Raw genomic sequence first — 21,002 nt, forward strand, 5'->3', positions numbered from 1 at the left:
ACAATGCAGGCCATTTCACCCCATAATTCCTGCAGAGGAGGGAATTTCTCCTCCTTACCACGTCAGTGAACACTGTCAAGCATGTAGAATGTAGAATAGCATGTAGAATATGATATTCATTTACCTTGAATTTTGTTTGATAATTTATAATCTCTGTGCTCATTTGAAATTTTATTGCAGACAGCTCTTCTTCGCTGGTCTCTTGGCAGCGTTGGGCCTGTTTCGCTGCCACCTCCAGCTGTGTTTGCAGGCTGGAAACAGCGGCAACGCATACTTGAGTCTCCTTTAGTTTCTCTGTCAGGCCTTGGTTCTCCTGCCTGAGCGTGGAGATGTCAAGTTGCAGCCTCTCCTGCTCCTTTGCTGCTTGCTCACCCAATTCCCCGAGCTTCTTAGTGACCCGGGCCAGCTTCTCTTCTGCATCCCCCTTCTCAGAGGTCAAGGTACAGATCTGAATACCAAGTTCAGCCATGTCAGTGTTGGTTCTGTGGAGCAGGTCATTGGTTTCTACATTTTCCATTTGAACAGTCTCCAAATACTGCTTAACCTTGGACAGCTCTTCCCTGAGACTCAGCACATTCTTCTCCAGCTCAGCCTTTTGATGGGCTTCCCTTTCCCGCTCTTTTTTCAGAGTTTCCTCTCTTTCTTTACACTGTACCAGCTCTTGCACGTGGTTGCTGTTGAGTGACTCACTCTGCTCTTTCAGCTGCTGGACCAGTGTCTTTTGTTCCCCCAAAACTGCCTCCGTGACATCCAGCTTGCCTTGCATCCTCTCTCTCTCATCAGCTGTCTGCTGAAGCTTGGCTCGAAGGTCAATCACTTCTGCCTGCAACCTGGACACTTCACTCTGGTTGATGTGCAGCTGCTTTTCAGACACGGCTAGCCTGGAAGCCAACTCTTGTGCCTCTTTCTCCTGACATGCTGCCTGCTCCAGCTGGGCCTTCTCCACTGAATCCTTCTCTCCAGTAAGGGATTCAATCAATTTTATTTGATGAAGGCATGTTTTTTCCATACTTAGCTTTTCCACTTCAAGAGACTCCGCTTTTTTTCGGTACATCTCAATTTCTGCCTGTAGCTGCTTGCATTGGCTCTCTATGCCTTGCAGTGTCACATCTTTCTCTGTAACCTGTGACCTAAGAGACTCTTCACACTCCTTCAAGGAAAACAGAATCTTTTCCATCCGTAAACCATGCTGTTTGGCACTCTTGTGCTCTGTTTGCAATTCAGCTAAAGACTCCTTGATGGTATCTTCTCTTTGCCTCAGTTCTTGGTATTCAGAATGCAGAGACTGTAGCCTCTCTTCCAGGATCTGATTTTGCCTTGTGACATTCTGCAAGTCTTCATGCAACTGTTTGTTCTGCTCCCGGAGCTTTTTCTCTTTTTCATCCACCGACACCATGGCATCGTCAATCTGACTCTGGAGCTGTTTCTCCGATGCCCTCAGCCTGGCCAACTCAGCTTCCAAAGAGGCTTTAGATGCCTCCAGGTTTTTCTGCTTCTCTTTCATCTTCTCCTTGGTTTGGTGCAGATTTGCATTCTCAGATTTCAGTTTCTTGCTTTCTTCACCAATTTCGTTCAGTGCCAAGCTTTGCTGTCCTGCGAGCTCCTCCATGTCCTTTACCTTCTGGAGGAGGTGATCATTGCTTGAGAGGAGTTTTTGGTTTTGCTCCTCTAGGCTGTGCACGTTCTGACTCAGCTTTGATAAATGATCCTTCCGCAGCTCAAGTTGCTCTGCCAAGGTTCTGGCTTCCTGCTTCAGCACAGCTTCCCTGCAGCTGCACTCTTCCTGAAGGTTCTCTTTTGCTCTTCTGGTCTCTTCAAGATTTTTTTCCAGCGACCCCACACGAGCCAGTGAGCCCTTCAGCTGGATCTGGAGTTCAGCCACCTCCTTTCCTTTCACAGTCAGCGCCTCCTGAACTGTATCCATTTCCTTTGCCATCATTTCCAGGCTCATGAGCAGTTTTTCACTCTCTTTTTTGGAGTCCGTGGTGAGGCAACTAAATCTGGATTCCAGTTCTTTCTGTGCCCCCTCTTTCAGCTGCAGTTCCTCTCTCGCTGTCTTTACCTGAGACAGAAGTTCGTTATTTAGTTTCTGGATGTCAGCCTTTTCCTTTTCTGCCTGGTGAAGTTTCTCCAGCAATACTCCTTTTTCATCCAAGATGGCATCGACTTTTGCAATGAGCTCTAGATTCTTCTGCTCTGTTGAACTTAGCTTGGTCTGGAGCTCACTGATGCAGAGATCCTTCATGCTGACCGAAGCCCTGGTTGTTTCCAGCTCCTGATTCAAGAGCTGCAGTTCTGAGGCATAGTCCTTCTTACTCGACTCCATTTGCTCAAGCCTTGTGTGGTATTCCTTTTGCTGCTCGGCTGCATTCACTTCTAATGCCTGCACACATTTTTGTAGGTCATGAACAGTGCTCTGAGTGGACTGGGAAACCTCACACTGTTTCTGTAACTCCGCTATCGTTTTTGTCAGTCTGGAGTTCTCCTCTCTGAAGTTGCTGCTCTTTTCCTTTTCCACTTGCACTTGTTCTTTCTGAAGGCTGACGGCTGCCTGCAGCTGCTGGTTCTCCTTCTCTAGCTGATTAATCCGGTCCTGCAGCTCCCTCTGCCTCAGCTCTCCCTGGTCAAGTTCCACACGCATCTCTTCAAAGCCCTCCACGTGTTCAGCATTTAGTGAGATATTTGCATCAGGGCTACCTGGAAACTCTTGTGTCTAAGAGGGCGGGAAGGGAAGAACAGAAAAGTTAAATTGGAAACTGTATTTTTATACATGAAAGATTATGAATATTCCAGGACTCAGTGATACCTTAACTGTTTTTGTTGATTAATACCTGGTGGTGGTGGTAACAATAAAATGAATATTTAAGGGATGCTGTCAAGATAAAAATCAATATTAAAAAAATCCTAATCCATGCTACTGTTAGTCCCCTTGATTATTAATTACTTTTATTCATTTATAAGCATTTCTGTAGGGCTCAGCACTCCAGCGTCTGACGTCTCAGAACAAAATAAAGTTCTATTCATTATTTATTTACTCTTTGTATATTATGCATCTTAGCCAGTGATGTTACACCAGTTTGTATTGTGGCCCTGATTCAGCAATGCATTTAAGCACACGCTTACATCCCATTGACTTTAATATATAGTTAAAGTGCTTCGCTGTGTTGGGGGTCTTGGATAATTTCACTTTCTGGTTCTCAGATGCTAGCACAGTGCTGTTGTGGTTGGAATCACAAAACTGCGAAAGGAAAGCAGGCTATTTTCATTGATACTAATGAAAACCTTTCTATTCATGAGATTTTGTAAGCTTTGGGGGTTTGTTTGTTTTTTGGTTTTTTTTTTAAAGACGACTTAAATGTTAGGTTTAATCAACTTGTAAAAAGAGTCCTCTCAGGTTTTTCTCCCAGGTGATGGGAGACCCTGGCCACACCCAGTGGCTTAAACACAGGCCCCAGTTTCCTAGTCCTTGCAAAGAGGGGACCCCACCCTTTGCTGGCCTTCTTAAATCTCTTCTGATGGAGGACATAAAAGGAAAATTAAATGTCTCAGCACCCCAAGAATAACTTCTTCCTTGATCCAACTGAAAGGGAAAAAGGCAAACAGTACCTTCTTGCTTCAGTGCTATCTGTGTAGCAGTTTTCGTGGAGACCTGCTGCCTGGGCTATTGAATCAGGGTCACTCTGTCAGGCCTATACTGGGAGTTCGGTGCACTCCCCACAGGGTCGGGGGTGGAGATCTCCTGGATGGAAGCTCCCTTGCGGTGTCAGGAGTCGCTTCAGCAATTTCCTGCTCAGGGTGATCTCTCCTGCCAGCTGCCTGCAGTTTCCTCATTTTTAAAGGCTTCCTTCCTACCACCCCTGACTGAGAGGGACAGATGGGTGGTACACAGGGCTTCTCTGGCACCTTCTTCATCACTGTACGGTCTATCCATCCCCTCACACAGCTATGGGACAATTCTCCTTTATATTTATTGTAGGTTTTTTGTAGTTTCCCACTAAAGTCACAAGGTGTTATACAGCTCCCAGGCCTAAAGATCTTTGATGTTAAGGAAATGTGGCCTACATTGCATGCACTTCTTTGTCATTCAATTACCTGCAAATAGTTGCTCACTAAACTACTTATGCTTGAACTGCGACTTGGAGGCTTCCACAAATATGCCGAAGAGCCATGTGAGGACAATGTCCTCCTGTAGACCGCAAGAAAAAACAAAAAAGAAATCTTTTAATAATGGCTAAACGCGCGCGCACACATAATTGTCTGCTCTGACTTTATGGATTCTTTTAGTTATAACCAATGGATATGGCAATGTCCTACTGGCTAGCGTGCATGGGGCCTGATCCAACATTCATTGAAATCAATGGGAAGACTCCTACAGACCTCAGTGGAGCTGGATCAACCCCTACATGCAGGATTACCCTCTTTCAAGCAGAAGCAGGCCTGCTGAAACAGGTGTGTGTCATGAGTTCTCTTACTGCTCAAATGAAAGAGATTCATGGTTAGTTCAGCTGGTAGAGGACACAGCTTTTGGAAAAGAGGGACCCAAGTTAATGTCTCATCGTCACTGTGAAGATGTAAACAGACCCCGGGGGGTCTGAGCTGATGCCCGCTGAAGTCAGTGGAAGGACTTTCAGACTTGAATAAGCATCAGATCGGCTGCTGGCATTCAGCCCAGTAATGACCATGAAGTCCAGGTTGGCTGCAGAGATGTTACAAGGTGAAGGCTTATGCCTCCTTTTTACGTTAAATAGAAAAGTTGCAGAAGTTTTTGCAAGTCACAGAATGTGTGTTATGGCTCTAACTGTATCGAAAACAGTAAAGTTTTACTACATTACCTGGCAAATGTTGGCCAAGCAGCATCTAAGTCATGCCCTCTTGATGCCAAGTCAAACTGAACCTCAGTTAACTCATAGAGTTGACCCACAATGTCAGAACTCATTTTAGACTTCAGAAATGGACTTCTTGCATAGTACCAGTCACTAAAAGAAGAATCAAATGGCACGGAGTAATAAATAAAAGAGGAGCGCCTGCAACATTCTCAAGAAAATGAAACATTATTTGTTACTTCCCATAAAAATTATGAGGATCCACTGCAAATGCAATAGACATCAATCAGATCCACTGCACTCCCTCCCCCCCTCCCCCAACAACCTCTTTGTGGGGAGTGAGGGCAGCTCCTGGTGGCAGTAGGAGCTAATGAAGCTTATGGATTCCTCCTATGGAGAAACCCTGCACAAAACATTTTTACTCTGGGCTCGGGCAGGCAACTGGAGAGGGTGAAGGATTTGCCGTATAATGGATACTCACATGGTACTCTGTAAGCTCACATTTATGTTTTGAATGTGAGTAAATTGAATGCTCATGACAACAAGTGACTGGTAGCAGCAGTCAGAATTAGATACATTGAAAAGGAAGATAAAAACTGAAAGCTTTTCTGTGAAAGCTCTACGAATATCCATCCTGACTTGCTAAACTCTTGCTATTCCAGTCTTTGGTTTTTCTTGACCAGAAAGACAACAACAGGTTACATTGTACCACACCGTGTGATACTTAGTGATGTACAGAGTTATCATTTGGGGCTCTGTGCACTACCTCCAAATTCATGTCTACCTATGAATTTAGCCATATCTGAACCCAGATGTCCAGCACTTGTAAAGACTGGAAAATTTAAGGTGTGTAAGTACCATGCACAAAACACCATATAGTTTTTTAATGTTCCAGGCACAAAGTACTCTGCTTTATAATGAACTCGAGGTTCAAAAACCCCTTTTGTAGGGTCCCCCAAGTTATAGATGCTAAACTCTGATGTTTATCATTACTTTGCTCTGACCAACAAGTATGGAAAAGCAGAAAACTTGGACAGAAAAACAAGTCCTAGTGCAAGTGGTTATGTTTTAAATTTCAATGACTTTCTATCTTTTATAAAGGTGCCATATTGACAGCCCTGAAGGCTACATTACTCGACCTTCCGAAATTATAAGAAGGGACAGCAGCAAAGCAAGCTTCCCCACACAACCCCGCTATTTTGCCTCAACCCTCGCTCCTCTAAAAGATGAAAGGATAGTTTAGTTTCAATGCCCATTTGCTCCTTAACCCCTCTACTGAGAATACTAACAAAGGTGCAGACTAGGGCCAGTTGTAATAGCAGTTTGCAATATTGACCCTGGTCTAAGAGGAACTGGACTTGGACCAGTAACTCATTTCATATAGGCCACTGAACAACTGTCAATATTTACTGACCTAAGATAGGTGTGAAACAGTGACCTAGATTACACAGGCTTTATATCAGGGGTGGGCAAACTTTTTTGGCCCGAGGGCCACATTGGGGTTGCAAAGCTGTATGGAGGGCTGGGTAGGGAAGGCTGTGCCTCCCCAAACAGCCTGGCCTCTGCCCCCTATCCAACCCTTCCCACTTCCCGCCCCCTGACTGCCCCACTCAGAACCCACAACCCATCCAACCCCCCACTTCTTGTCCCCTGACTGTCCCTTCCCGGGACTCCCCACCCCTAACCGCCCCAGGGACCCCACCCCCTATCTAACCCCCCTGCTCCCAGTCCCCTGACTGCTCTGACCCCTATCCACACTCCCGCCCCCTGACAGGCCCCCCAGGACTCCCACGCTTATCCAACCCCTCCCCCGTCCCCTGACCACTCCCCAGAACCTCCACCCCATCCAACCGCCCCCCGCTCCCTGTCCACTGACTACCCCCTGGAATCCCCCTGCCCCTTATCCAACCCCCCGGCCCCGGCTCCCTTACCATGCCGCTCAGAGCAGCATGTCTGGCAGCCGCGCTGCCTGGCCAGAGACAGACACCCTGCCACGCTGCTCGGCAGGAGCGCGCAACCCTGCCGCCCAGAGCGCTGCCCGCACGGCAGCGTGACTATGGGGGAGGGGCCAGGGCTAGCCTCCCCAGCAGGGAGCTCAAGTGCCGGGCAGGATGGTCCCGCGGGCCGCTGTAGTTTGCCCACCTCTGCTTTATACCCTATTATCAGTCCTCTGAGCCAACCACATGGAAGGTTTTCCATTTATTTCACACGGCACTGAATCAGTCCCATGTTTCACTGTTTGTTCATCTCCAGATATCTCCCATGCATCACAACAGTACTTTTGCATTTACCTTGTTACTTTGGTATTCATAAAACATTGTTGCAAGGTGTCTGCCAGCCTTTGGTGTACTAAGGAGTAACGTATAAATGCTCTTCCTTTACCAAGAGATGTTCTGAGCTGCGAAAAACAAGCCACAGGAAGATAACCTTTAAGCACCAATTATAAACATATATAAATGGCACATTGACAAGCCAGCTATTAATGTTTCTATGCACATATGCCAAGAACATGTATAGCAATTGGGCTCCAGGAAATGATATTAGGGGTGACCCTGAGGGACACCCTCCCCAAATATCTTAATAGCGGAGTTCACTCCTCTGACTTCTGCGGTTTCATTTCAAGAACACAATCCGACAAACGTGTTACCTGAAACAGCTGACTGATTTTTTTTTTAATCATAAACCGCAAGTAAACAAAATGATTTTAAAAAATCATTCAACCTGCAAATTTCTGTGGCTCCATAGAAAGCGAAACAGGAAATTTCTGACACAGTCAAACCATAACAACTACATGAAGCTGCGTTTATTATGAAATTAAAGAACATAAAACATATTTTTGAATGCTGAAATTTAAGGACATCTGTGATGCTCTGTATCTTGGGGGAGCACCCTACACCCCCATGTTCATCTTTATAAAATGATTGTGTGGTATCCAGTGCAAAGTTTGTCATGTTGGGTGTCTTCGGAAGGCTCATGATGCACTGAGCATGGTTGTTATAGTGATGTTATAGTAATTGTTACAGTAATGTTATAGTAAGGTTATAGGTTATAATTTCATGTATATAGTTATGAGGCTGAAAATGTATTCTCATGGTTAAAATAAGTCCAGGCAAAAACTCTCCAAGAACAGAGGGACAGTTCACACCTCATCACGGCAGGTATGGGACAAACCCAGCCCAGCCTCACAGGAACAAAGGACGCTGGCCTAGGCAGCAACAAAATAATCTGTTAGACTCTCGAGGGAGTCACCCCCCTTCCTTTGGTCAGTTTGGGACTGCAATGAGGTAATGCTCACCTGACTCTGAAGGGGCGGGGGCGGGGGGCAAAGCCAAGAGGGAAGAAAGGACATGATAAAAGGGAGAGACATTTGCCATGCTCTTCCTCTCTCTTCCACCTACATCTACAGACACCACACCAAGCGAGTGAAGTGCTGATCAAAGGGGAGAGCCTGGCTGAAGAGCAACCAGCCAGCTTGTGGTGAGAAGCATCTAAGTTTGTAAGGGCATTGAAAGTGTTAAGATCAGTTAGAATGTGTTTTGCTTTTATTTCATTTGACCAAATCTGACTTGTTATGCTTTGACTTATAATCACTTAAATCTATCTTTATAGTTAATAAATCTGTTTATTCTACCTGAAACAGTGCGTTTGGTTTGAAGTGTGACAGAGACTCCCCTTGGGATAACAAGCCTGGTACATATCAATTTCTTTGTTAAATTGACGAACTCCTATAAGCTTGCAGTGTCCAGCGGGCATAACTGGACACTGCAAGACGGAGGTTCCTAGGGTTGTGTCTGGGACCAGAGATATTGGCTAGTGTCTTTCGGTTGCAAGTAGCTGGGAGCAGTTTATATGCCAGAGGCTGTGCGTGAACAGCCCAGGAGTGGGGGTTCTCACAGCAGAACAGGGTAAAGCTGGTTCCCAGAGTCAAGGATTGGAGTGACCAAGCAGATCACTGGTCCAGATAACACCAGAGGAGAACATCACAACATCTTACATAGTTTTTAAAAAAGGACAGAAATCTTAAGGCAAACAAGGAAGATTTTGGTATCCAGTGGATAGAGAGGAGACAGAATTTATAACTAGTTATGTCTCTGCTGTCAAACCAAAATTCAAGTACAAGTACCATAGGGATGGAAAAAGCAATTCATCAAACGAGCTCATTGGAGGAAGCTCTTGCCTGGCTGTACAAGTGGAGGTGGAAGGTTTCTGGTGTGTCTCTGCCCCTCCAAACATGTGCAGCCAAACAAGATGCATCAGAATCTGGTGTTCATCTAGCTGTACAATATAAATGCACTGGAATTTTCATTTAAAGAACCATGGGAAGAAGATGGATTTGGAGCTGAAAGAGGAGATTGGAGAAAGAAGGGTTGGGGAAATGTTTCATACTCCAAAGCCAAGACAGAAAGCTGGGTGGGGAGAGGAGGTTCCCCTGAAACCAAATGGAAGACTGTAGGAAGGGGATGAGGAGAAAGAAGTGGGACGGGGAACATAGGGGCTGGCTGTGCTAGGGGCAGCCATGCTAGCCTCATGGCTGGTTCTCTGATCATCCTGAAAAGTTGCATGACGACAGCAGTCAAGGCTGCTGTCAGGAAGTTCTGACAGAATAGATGAAAACTTCTTTATCAACAAGTGCAGCCTGGGAATAAAATAACCTAGGAGTCATCAAAACCAGGCATCAGGACAACAATCAGCAGAGCCAACAACAGTGCTCCACTTACCCACGGGGAAAGTCCTTATTCGGGTGATTTAAATTTACTCTAATGACTCAGAAAGGATCAACATTAAATACTTCTTGCAGTGTTTACCTCACTGACTAATAGATGTAGAGATTAAGGTTTGTTACTCTGTTGATATTGGATTTAGGTTTTATTACTGTGTTACTTACTAACATGTACTTTGCTTAGCCCAATAAGAACCATTTCACTTTGAGTCCTTTCATGTCAGCTCACCTCAAGCAATAACAATAATCTTAATCCTCAAGAGTCACATGGCATTTTATATCTCCAACGCACTGTGCAAGCATTAAGTGAGTATAGACATAAAACCAAATTCTCTACTCAGTGACTCCCATTCAACCATATTGATCAACAGGAAAGTGACAAGAATGGCAAAACTTTACTACTTTTTCCTCTTGCATTCGATCAAATCCTGCCCTCAGGGAACCTGTGCACATGAGGGCAGGAACTGCCCCCTTGATTTATTTCTGTTGTATCCCCATTGTTAAATCGTAGGCATTAACCCTAAACAGAGACCTTGCCCACCATTCATCAAATGTTTTCTTTTTCTAGTGTAACTGAAAACACATAAGAACATAAGAACGGCCCTACTGGGTCAGACCAAAGGTCCATCTAGCCCAGTATCCTGTCTTCTGACAGTGGCCAGTGCCAGGTGCCCCAGAGGGAATGAACAGAACAGGTAATCATCAAGTGATCCATCCCCTGTCACTCATTCCCAGCTTCTGGCAAACAAAGGCTAGGGACACCATTCCTGCCCAATGTAATTTAAAATAATTCAGGACTTGACTGAGGTCAATGGGACTACACCTGCAAGGAAGAGCACACCAACATGCATAAGGATTGTGCAATCTAGCCCTAAGAAATTTGATGAACAATAGGCATCACTTATCTTTTGGTTTTACATTCTGCAAAGACAGAAAAAAGTCCCATTCCTTCTCCTACTTTTCTTTTGAGTTCTGTAGCTCTCCCAATGGACATGCAGAAACATGAACTGCCTATTGTGATGATTAATCAGTCTGCTTTACTTACCTCTGAAATAGACTTAACAAAGCGGATCCCATCATTAGCTCCTTTGACTTTAGCCAGACAGTCGCAGAAGTAATCCCAGTAGTCTTTTCTGTTCCCCAGCAGTGTGGTCTTTTCTTTCTGGTCAAACTTCAAAAGGAATAAACATGTAGAAAAATTTAAGACACTGAAACACAGAGTTATTCTATGTTTCTCTCCCATTGATATTCACATTCACAGCTATTAATTTTAATTAGGGTGACCAGACAGCAAATATGAAAAATCAGGACAGAGTGTGGGGGGTAATAGGTACCCATATAAGAAAAAGCCCCGAATATTAGGACTGTCCCTATAAAATTGGGACATCTGGTCACCTTAATTTTAATTAATAGGAGATGCGTGTGCACATAAATGAAAGGAATAGACATCATTCTATATCAATACAATTTGATGGATTTAAATGCTGCTCTACAGTTCGAAAGACAAATTTAAATTAGGGCTGTCAAATCACTAAAAAAATTAATCACGAGATACAAAAATAACTGTGATTAATTGCAGTTATAATTGCACTGTTAAACAATAATAGAATACCATTTATTTAAATATTTTTGGATAGTCTCTACATTTTCAAATATACTGATTTCAATTACAACACAGAATACAAAGTCTACAGTTCTTTGGAATGGTGGTCAAAGCATGAAGGGGCATATGAATGTTTAGCAAAGGGGTAGGCAACCTTTCAGAAGCGGTGTGCCGAGTCTTCATTTATTTACTTTAATTTAAGGTTTCGCATGCCGGCAATAAATTTTAATGTTTTTTAGGTCTCTCTCTATAAGTCTATATATTATATAACTAAACTATTGTTGTATGTAAAGTAAACAAGGTTTTCAAAATATTTAAAAAGCTTCATTTAAAATTAAATTAAAATGCTGATCTTACGCCACCAGCCTGCTCAGCTCGCTGCCAGCCTGGCGTTCTGTTCACCTAGACCAGCAGTGGGCTGAGCATTGGCCTGCTAAACCCAGGGTTGTGAGTTCAATCCTTGAGGGGGCCACTTAGGGATCTGGGGCAAAATCAGTACTTGGTCCTGCTAGTGAAGGCAGGGGGCTGGACTCGATGACCTTTCAAGGTCCCTTCCAGTTCTAGGAGATAGGATATCTCCATTTATAAAAAAAATAGAGTGGGGCCTGACCTCTGAAGCCCCCCACACCCCCAGAAGGGTGGGTGTGGAGGGCTTCAGAGGTCAGGGCAGAGGGCTGGGGGTGTGTGGAGGTGCAGGGCAGAAGGCTGGCGGTGTGGGGGGCTTCAGAGGTCAGGGCAGAGGGCTGGAGGGGTGTGGGGGGGTGCAGGGCAGAAGGCTGGGGGGTGTGGGGGGCTTCAGAGGTCAGGGCAGAGGGCTGGGGGTGTGGGGGGGTGCAGGGCAGAAGGCTGGGGGTGTGGGGGGCTTCAGAGGTCAGAGCAGAGGACTGGAGGGGTGTGGGGGGTGCAGGGCAGAAGGCTGGGGATGTGGGGGGCTTCAGAGGTCAGGGCAGAGGGCTGGGGGAGTGGGGGGGTGCAGGGCAGAAGACTGGGGGTGGGGTGGGTCAGGGCAGAGGGCTGGGTGTTGGGGGGGGAGGGCAGAGGGCTGGGGTGTGTGTGGAGGTGCAGGGCAGAAGGCTGGGTGTGGGGGAGGTTCAGGGCAGACGGCTCGGGTGCTCGGCTCGTGGGGGTGCTCCCAGCCCCCTGCCCTCTGCCCTGAGCGGCTCATGGCAGGGGGCTGGAAGGGATATGTCCTGTTCCACCCCCTGCCCCAAGGCCCGTCCCTACCTCTTCTCTGCCTCCTTTACCCAGGGCCGGCTTTAGCAAGGGGCTGCTGCGCGCCGGCTGGAGCTCCGGCCGGGAGAGCGGGGCCGCGGGGCTTTTGCAGAGCAGCGAGCACTTGCCATTCCTCCCCCATCCCTTTGCAAGGGCCGGCGCAGGGAAGGAGAGGAGGAGGGGCAGGAAAGCAGGCTGCACCACGGCTGGGGGAAGGAGGGGGGGAGCTTGGCTGCTGCAGAATGGAGCTTCTGCCTCCTGCCCCAGCAGGGAAGAGCGGTGGGCGGGGGGGCTGAGTGCGGCTGGGGGTCGGAACCGCGGCAGGCAGCCGCGTGCCATTCAAAATCGGCTCGCGTGCCGTGTTTGGCACGCGTGCCGTAGGTTGCCGACCCCTGGTTTAGCATATCTGACACGTAAATACCTTGCAATGCCAGCTATAAAAATGCCATGCGAATGCCTGTTCTCACTTTCAGGTGACATTGTAAATAAGAAGTGGGCAGCATTCTCTCCTGTAAATGTAAACAAACTTGTTTGTCTTAGCAATTGGCTGAACAAGAAGTAGGACTGAGTGGACTTGTAGGCTCTAAAGGTTTTCATTGTTTTGTTTTTGAGTGCATTTATGTAACAAAAAAATCTACATTTGTAAGTTGCACTTTCATGATAAAGAGATTGCATACAGTACTTGTATGAAGTGAATTGAAAAATACTATTTATTTTGTTTCTTTTTTACAGTGCAAATATTTGCAATAAAAATAATAATATAAAGTTAGCACTGTACACTTTGTATTCTGTGCCATAATTGAAATCAATATATTTGAAAATGTAGAAAAACATCCAAAAATATGTATAATACATTTCTATTGGTATTCTATTATTGATTAACAGTGCAATTAAAACTGCAATTAATTTTTTTAATCAAGTTAATTTGTTTTGAGTTAATCGCTCGAGTTAACTGCGATTGACAGCCCTAATTTAAATAATTAGCTTAATTAAAGAATAGCCATTCAAATCTATTCAGAACTCGTAAATTGATCACTGGGATTTACAGCATTTCCAATACTAATACATTGCACAAATGTAGGTCAATACATTGAAGATAAGGTACTGAAAAATAGGTACATAAATCCATACAGCTTACAATGAACTCAACATAGATCACAAAATGCTTTACAAAAAGTGGGTATCCCCATTTTACAGACCAACTGAGGAACGGACTGATTCAGTGACTTTCCCGAAGACAGAGTGAGCCATTTCCAGAATCATGAAATGAATCCAGATCTCATGGAGTGGAGAACTGTGAGCCAATGACTCACAAAATGACTAAGCAGACTGGAGTATAGTTGTAGCTGTGTCGATACCAGGATATTAGAGAGACAAGGTGGGTGAGGTAGTACCTTTTATTGGACCAACTTCTGTTGGTGAGAGAGACAAGCTTTCAAGCCACACAGAGCTCTTCAGCATGTCTCTCTCACCAACAGAAATTGGTCCAATAAGAGATATTACCTCACCCATCTTGTCTCTCTAACTAGACTGAAGGTATTCACAGCAAAGTAACTTTCCCTTTTTACTTGGTTTTTGATCAAGGATAAAAAAAACCCAGACATTTCAATTAAAAAAGCTTACTCTTTGTATTATATTTTCGATGTTATAAAACTATTTTTCATAGCAAAGTCATGTTTTTGCTGGCAAAATATATATTATACAGGTAATTATATTTATGAAATACTTTTTTCCCCCTTAAAACAAGTCATCATTCTTATTACCAAAGAGTTTCTGTGATAATGTAAAATGGCATATTTCAAAGTCAAGTTATAAAAGCTCCCCATACAATGCAAAATTCCTTGTGTTCTCAAAAGCAACCTACTAGTTATGATACACTGCTTTTTCATATATGCATATTTACTTTCTATTGTAATAGGTGCAATAAGTATTGACACACGGGAGCCCAACAACTAAAAGGAAAGAGGTCTGTACTGTACTTAGTTCTAATACATTCTGATTTTTTTTATTAATAGCTAGATACAATACTGAACCTTAAATGTAAAAGAACAATATAGATAAAGGAAAGTCCAGTTCTCCCATATGATTAGGGCTCTATTAAATTCATGGCCATGAAAAACACGTTACAGACCGGGAAATCTGGTCTTTTGTGTACTTTTACCCTGTACTATACAGATTTCACAGGGGACACCAACATTTCTCAAACTGGAGGTCCCGACCCAAAAGGGGACCACAAGGGGGGGGGGGGGGGTCTGCAATGTTATTATAGGGGGCTTGCAGTATTGCCACCATTACTTCTGCGCTGCCTTTAGAGCTGGGTGGCCAGAGAGCAGTGGCTGCTAGCTGGGCACCCGGCTCTGAAGGCAGCACCTCGCCAGCAGCAGTGCAGAAGTAAGGGTGGCAATACCATACCATGCCACCCTTACTTCTGCTCCACTGCTACTGGCAGCGGCGCTGCCTTCAGAGCTGGGCTTCCGGCCAGCAGCTGACGCTCTGCAGCCAACCAGCTCTGAAGGCAGCGCCACCACCAGCAGCAGCGCAGAAGTAAGGGTGGCAATACCACAACCCCCCCTACAATAATCTAGTGACCCCCCACAACCCATTTTGGGTCAGGACCCCTACAGTTACAACACTGGGAGATTTCAGATTTAAATATCTGAAATAATTAAATGTATGATTTTTTAAATCCTATGATGGTGAAATTAACCAAAATGGACCATGAATTTGGTAGGGTCCTACATGTGATTGTGTCACTTACCTGTAAAAGGTACTCAAGCTTGTAGGAAAACTTTTGCAAGCTGATGCTGTCATCGGTGATTGGTTCCCCTCCTTCTTGAAATTCTTTGCTTAACTCTGTCACAGCATCTTTAAAACAAGACACCAGAATAAGTGAATAAAGATAGATGATGTCTGGGGTTGAATGCACAAACATTTTGAAATAAATAAATGGGCTGTCTCTCTTTACGCTGTGTGTGTGTATTCACTTTTTCAGCCAGAGTGTTTTAGGGGATGTCTACACTACAAACTGAAGTCAACCTATGTTCGGTCATTTACAGCCTGCCGTGGCTGATGTCCACACTACCCTCCTTCGATTGGTGGTGTGTGTCCTCACCAACTGAAGAGGGGCATTGTGGGGGGCTGAGAGCTCTCAGCTCTGCACAGCTCCCCGCTGGGAGCCCACCTGCTCCCCTGGGCTTCTCGCCTTCCCGCCAGGAGCAAGGGATCGCTACCTGCATTTCTCACCTCCCTGCTCTCTGCCAGGAGCAGGGGGCAGCCACCTGGGCTTCTCACCTCCCTGAGCAGGGATCTCCTTCCTTCAGCATATTTACCTCCTGGAAGTTTCAGAGTGCGCTGGCTACAATACACAAATGAAAATAAATAGACTAATCCTGTAATAATTAAGTATGGAACTCTGCTGTCTCCAAGTGGACTCTGCTGTCTCAAAGGGCTATGCTTCCGAGTAGCACCATAGATGGCTGATTTTACAGGTTTCTGCATTCCCTCTCAGTGCCTAATTGGGCTTTCGGTCTCCAGCTCTAGTAATGAAGGAGGGCTGACCAAATACTCGATTTGTCAGTTTGGGGGCCAAACCAAACCAATAATAAAAAAAATTCCATTTGTTTTGGACCAAAACTGATATTTTTGAGATTTTCTTCACCAAAAGTAAAATAAAGAAAAAAAAAGTTTTAGATAAAAATTCCCTGAAATGAAAAACTAGAATTAAACAACATTTTGGGTTTTTTTGTTTCATTTCATTTTTGGGGTGTTTTCTGATCCAAAATTTAATTTATTCAGTTTTTTGTTTTGGGAGTTTTATCCCTTGTTATTGTTTTTTAGATTTTTAAAAAATAAAGATAGCTAAATTTCAAAATGTAATGTTTCAAAACGAAAAGTTAAAATGTTTCTTTTCAAAATGGATTTTCTTTTTGGGAAAAAAATGTTCAATTTTTTTTCTGCTGAAACTATTTGCCAAATTCATAGTTTGTGAATAGTTTCAGTGCCTGGAAAAAAATCATTTTTTGGTAAATTTACTATTCACTGAAAAGTTTTTTGCCCAGCTTTATTCATTACTGCGTGAAATCTAAGGAGGGAACAAAATCCCTTCTTACTGGAACTCCATACTGTGTCAGAGAGAGTCAGAGTCCCAGCTCATGGCTTTGCCTTTTCTTTTATATGAGGCATGAACCAAAAGTCTGGACCATTTATGGTCCTTAAAAATCCCTCACACTTTTCTCAAGTGGAAAGGTCTTAATCATAGAATCATAGAAACGTAGGGCTGGAAGGGACCCTGAGAAGTCATCAAGTCCAACCCTCTGCACTGAGGCAGGACCAAGTAAATCTAGACCATCCCCGACAGGTGTTTGTCCAATCTGTTCTTAAAAACCTCCAGTGATGGGGATTCCACAACCTCCCTTGGAACCCTATTCCAGAGCTTAACTCCCTTTATAGTTAGAAAGTTTTTCCTAATATCTAACCTAAATCTCTCTTGCTACAGATTAAGCCCATTGCTTCTTGTCCCACTGTCACAATATAACTGCCCCCCCCCCATGGGGACCCCTGGGTAAGCAGTTTAGCATTGTATGTTGCTAGCGCTTGTATATGTCCTGAAGTGTATTGTGGGAAGGGTTGAAGGTGAAAGTGTGGAAGAAAAGGTTTCTTTACGGGTTACAAGAGGCCATAGAGGGAGGAAGGGAGAAGGAAATGGGTTAACTCGATGCTCCACATAGGTCTGAAGATAAGACGCTAACTCCAGCCCAAGGCCACGGCACACAACCTACTCTCGGCTGCCTGCCAAGAAAGACAGGGGCCTGGATTCCAACCCCAAACAGCCGTAAAAAAAAAGAATTCAGCTAAACAGAACTGCAGGGGCTGCGAAAACTAGTGCGACAGTGAAGACCAGCGAGGGGGAAAACAACAGTTTCACGTCCCTAAAGCCGGTGTGTTTTGGAAAAGCTAAGAAAGGCACAAAAGGCTGGTTTGAACTGGTATAAAAAGCACGGGGGACAGAGGTCCCTAAACAAAACGCCCCCAAAACCCCCTAGGACATAAAACCCTCCTAAAAGCTAAAGCAAATCGGAGATCAACAGTGGACCCTGGACGGCCTGTGCACAGGACAAAACTCTCGTCTACCCTTCCCCCTCTTCTTCTTACGTTACACCCAGGCTTGGTCAGCCTTGGGTTGTGCGTGTGGAAGTATGAAAGTGGGTTAGGGCGCAGGTGCGAATGCTTTCTTTCTTCCTCTAAGTAATGTGGGAAGCACCCAGCACTCACCGCTGTTATTTTATTAATAAAGCTTTAAAACTTAGTCACTAGGTGTGCTCCTTCATCTCCTCCCCCTAATGATCCCACGGCCTCAGCCTGATCACCTGAAGCCTCAGGCAGATTGGTAACAGAAATCTGTCACACTACCTTCAGTGAACACAGAGAACAATTAATTGATCACCATCCTTATTATAACAGCCTTTAACATATTTGAAGACTGGTATTAGGCTCCCCCAAGCTTCTTTTCTCAAGACTAAACATGCCCAGTTTTTTAACCTTTCCTCATATGGCAGGTTTTCTAAACCTTCTATCATTTTTGTTGCTCTCCTCTAGACTCTCTCCAATTTGTCCACATCTTTTCTAAAATGTGGTGTCCAGAGTTGGACACTCCAGTACTCCAGCTGAGGTCTCATCAGTGACAAGTAGAACAGGACAATTATTTCCTGTGTCTTACATACAGCACGCCTGTTAATACACTCCAGAATGATATTAGGCATTTTTGCAGCTGTATCACATTGCTGACTCTTATTCAGTTTGTGATCCCGTATAACCTCCAGATCCTTTTCAGCAGAACTATCATCCAACCAGGTATTCCTCATTTTGTAGTTGTACATTTGATTTTTCCTTCTTAAGTGAAGTACTTTGTACTTATCTTCATTGAATTTCATCATGTTGAATTCAGACCAAAATTTATCAAGTTAGTTTTGAATACTAACCATATCCTCCAAAGTGCTTGCAATCCCTCAAGATTTGGTGCTCATCTGCAGATTTTATAAGCATACCCTCCACTCCATTAACCAAGTCATTAATGAAAAGATTGACTACTACTGGACCCAGGACTGACCCCTGCAGGACCCCACTAGATACATCCTCCCAGTTTGACAGTGAACCATTGATAACTACTCTTTGAGTATGGTCTTTCAACCAGTTGTGCACCCACCATACAGTAATTTCCTTTAGACCATGGCCTGGTCTACACTAGGAGTTTATGTCGAATTTAGCACCGTTACATCGAATTAACTCTGCACCCGTCCACACCACGAAGCTATTTAGTTCGACATAGAGGTCTCTTAAATTCGACTTCTGTACTCCTCCCCAACGAGGGGAGTAGCGCTAAATTCGACATGGCCATGTCGAATTAGGCTAGGTGTGGATGGAAATCGACGGTAATAGCTCCGGGAGCTATCCCACAGTGCACCACTCTGTTGACGCTCTGGACAGCAGTCCGAGCTCGGATGCTCTGACCAGCCACACAGGAAAAGGCCCAGGAAAATTTGAATTCCTTTTCCTGTCTGGGCAGTTTGAATCTCATTTCCTGTTTGGACATCGTGGCGAGCTCAGCAGCACTGGCAACGATGCAGAGCTCTCCAGCAGAGATGGCCATGCAATCTCTGAATAGAAAGAGGGCCCCAGCATGGACTGATCGGGAAGTCTTGGATCTGATCGCTGTGTGGGGCGATGAGTCCATGCTTTCCGAGCTGCGATCGAAAAGACGGAATGCAAAGATCTACGAGAAGATCTCAAAAGCCATGGCAGAGAGAGGATACAGCCGGGATGCAACGCAGTGCCGCGTGAAAATCAAGGAGCTGAGACAAGGCTACCAGAAGACCAAAGAGGCAAACGGACGCTCCAGATCCCAGCCCCAGACATCCAGTTTCTACGAGGCACTGCATTCCATCCTAGGTGCGGCCGCCACCACTACCCCACCACTGACCGTGGACTCTGAGGATGGGATATTGTCAAGGCCGGTTCCTCGGACATGTTAGCGGTCGGGGAAGATGAGGAAGGAGATGAGGAGGACGAGGCAGTCGACAGCGCTTACAACGCTGATTTCCCCGACAGCCAGGATCTCTTCATCACCCTTACAGAGATCCCCTACCAACCGTCCCCAGGCGTTAACCCGGACACAGAATCAGGGGAAGGATCAGTTGGTAAGTGTTTTAAACATGTAAACATTTATTTTTAACAGAACAGGAATATTAACAATATTAACAATGGGTTTTGCATGATTACTTTGCCCTAGGCGCTTAAGGTTTCAGTCCTTGGCAGTGCAACTACTGAAAAAAAATCTAACAATGTCCAGTTTAGCATGATTGTTTTGCCCTAGGCGCTCTACTGTTTAGTCCCTGCCAGTGCAGCTACAGTAAAATCCGGTCTATATGTCCGGGGATAGAGCAGAAATCCTCCTGGGACATCTCCACGAAGCTCTCCTGGAGGTAATTGGAAAGCCTTTGCATCAGGTTCCTGGGGAGAGCGGCCTTATTGGGTCCTCCGTGGTAGGAAACGTTTCCGCGCCAGGAGACAATCAAGTACTCGGGTATCATTGCCTTGCAGAGCATGGTGGCATACGGCCCTGGTCTTTGCAGGCTTTCCCGAAGCATCCGTTCTTTCTCCGTCTCTGAAATCCTCATCAGAGTGATGTCGCTCATGGTGACCTGCTTTGAATTAGGTAGGGGAATGTTAGTATTGGGACTGCTTGCCTGTTCCTTTACAGAACTGTAACCGGCGGTTTAGAGCCACGCGGTGGAGGCGGGAGAGGAGCAGCATACAGGGATCTTTCCCTGGGATAGCCGCGAGCGGGTGGGACAGGGGCAGAGTTCATGCTTGCCGGATTGCTGGCAGCAGGGACTGGCATTGCTTTGAACGTGAAAGGAGGCCAGTGCTATTATTAAAGTTTTAAGCAGCCACAAGTCTACGGCTTACCATGTCGGCCTGCTACACAAATTCCGGTGTCCTGCCCCGCTTCTCTGATCTGCACTGCAAGACCCCAGGCACTGAATGCGAAGGCCGAAAATTCAACCTTGTCCTGAGTGCGCATGTGATAGGTGCTGTGCATGGTCTTGTTCACAGAGAAAGACTATGTTCTTTGTTCACAACTAAATTTATCTTTCTGAGGAATTCACTCCCTTTTCCCCATCCCACAGCTGCGACTGTCTCCCGACCTAGCCTGGCATCACACTCCCAGAGGCTAGCGCAGATTAGGCGTAGGAAGAAGAGGACACGGGAGGACATGTTCTCGGAACTTATGGGCTGCTCCCGAGCCCAGACAGCCCAGCAGACCCAGTGGAGGGAGAACTTGTCCCAAATGCACCGATCACACATGGAACTGGAGGAGAGGTGGCGGCAGGAAGACCAGCAGGCGACTCAAACGCTGCTTGGACTAATGAGGGAGCAAACGGACACGCTCCGGCGCCTTGTGGATGTTCTGCAGGACTGGAGGCAGGAGGACAAAGCCCCGCTGCAGTCTATCTGTAACCGCCCTCCCCCGCCACCAAGTCCCATACCCCCCTCACCCAAAGTCCCAAGAAGGAGGGGCGGCAGAGTCCGTGAAAACTCTCACTCCACCCCTGCAGACTGCTCAAGTACCAGAAGGCTCTCATTC

The 21,002-nt window shown here is 45.5% G+C and overlaps 1 protein-coding gene across 5 annotated transcripts in view; it reads right to left on the minus strand.

The window, feature by feature from the left end:
- FYCO1 (FYVE and coiled-coil domain autophagy adaptor 1) overlaps nt 1–15,220 on the minus strand; it is a 90,368-nt gene extending 75,148 nt beyond the window's left edge. For 4 of the 5 annotated variants that reach the window (XM_065398674.1, XM_065398676.1, XM_065398675.1 and 1 more), the window contains exons 1-6: nt 15,117–15,220; nt 10,589–10,714; nt 7,115–7,221; nt 4,833–4,976; nt 4,093–4,186; nt 125–2,713 (exon numbers count right to left, since the gene is read on the minus strand). In XM_065398674.1, the coding sequence (XP_065254746.1) occupies nt 125–2,713; nt 4,093–4,186; nt 4,833–4,976; nt 7,115–7,134 (2,847 nt within the window). In that variant the 5' untranslated portion in view covers nt 7,135–7,221; nt 10,589–10,714; nt 15,117–15,220. The remainder of the gene's footprint in view (nt 1–124; nt 2,714–4,092; nt 4,187–4,832; nt 4,977–7,114; nt 7,222–10,588; nt 10,715–15,116) is intronic. The other variant, XM_065398679.1, reaches the window with a different exon arrangement.
- Between the last annotated feature and the right edge of the window lie 5,782 nt (nt 15,221–21,002).

This window comes from Emys orbicularis, chromosome 2 (genome assembly GCF_028017835.1).
Source record: "Emys orbicularis isolate rEmyOrb1 chromosome 2, rEmyOrb1.hap1, whole genome shotgun sequence".
NCBI lineage: Eukaryota > Metazoa > Chordata > Testudines > Emydidae > Emys > Emys orbicularis.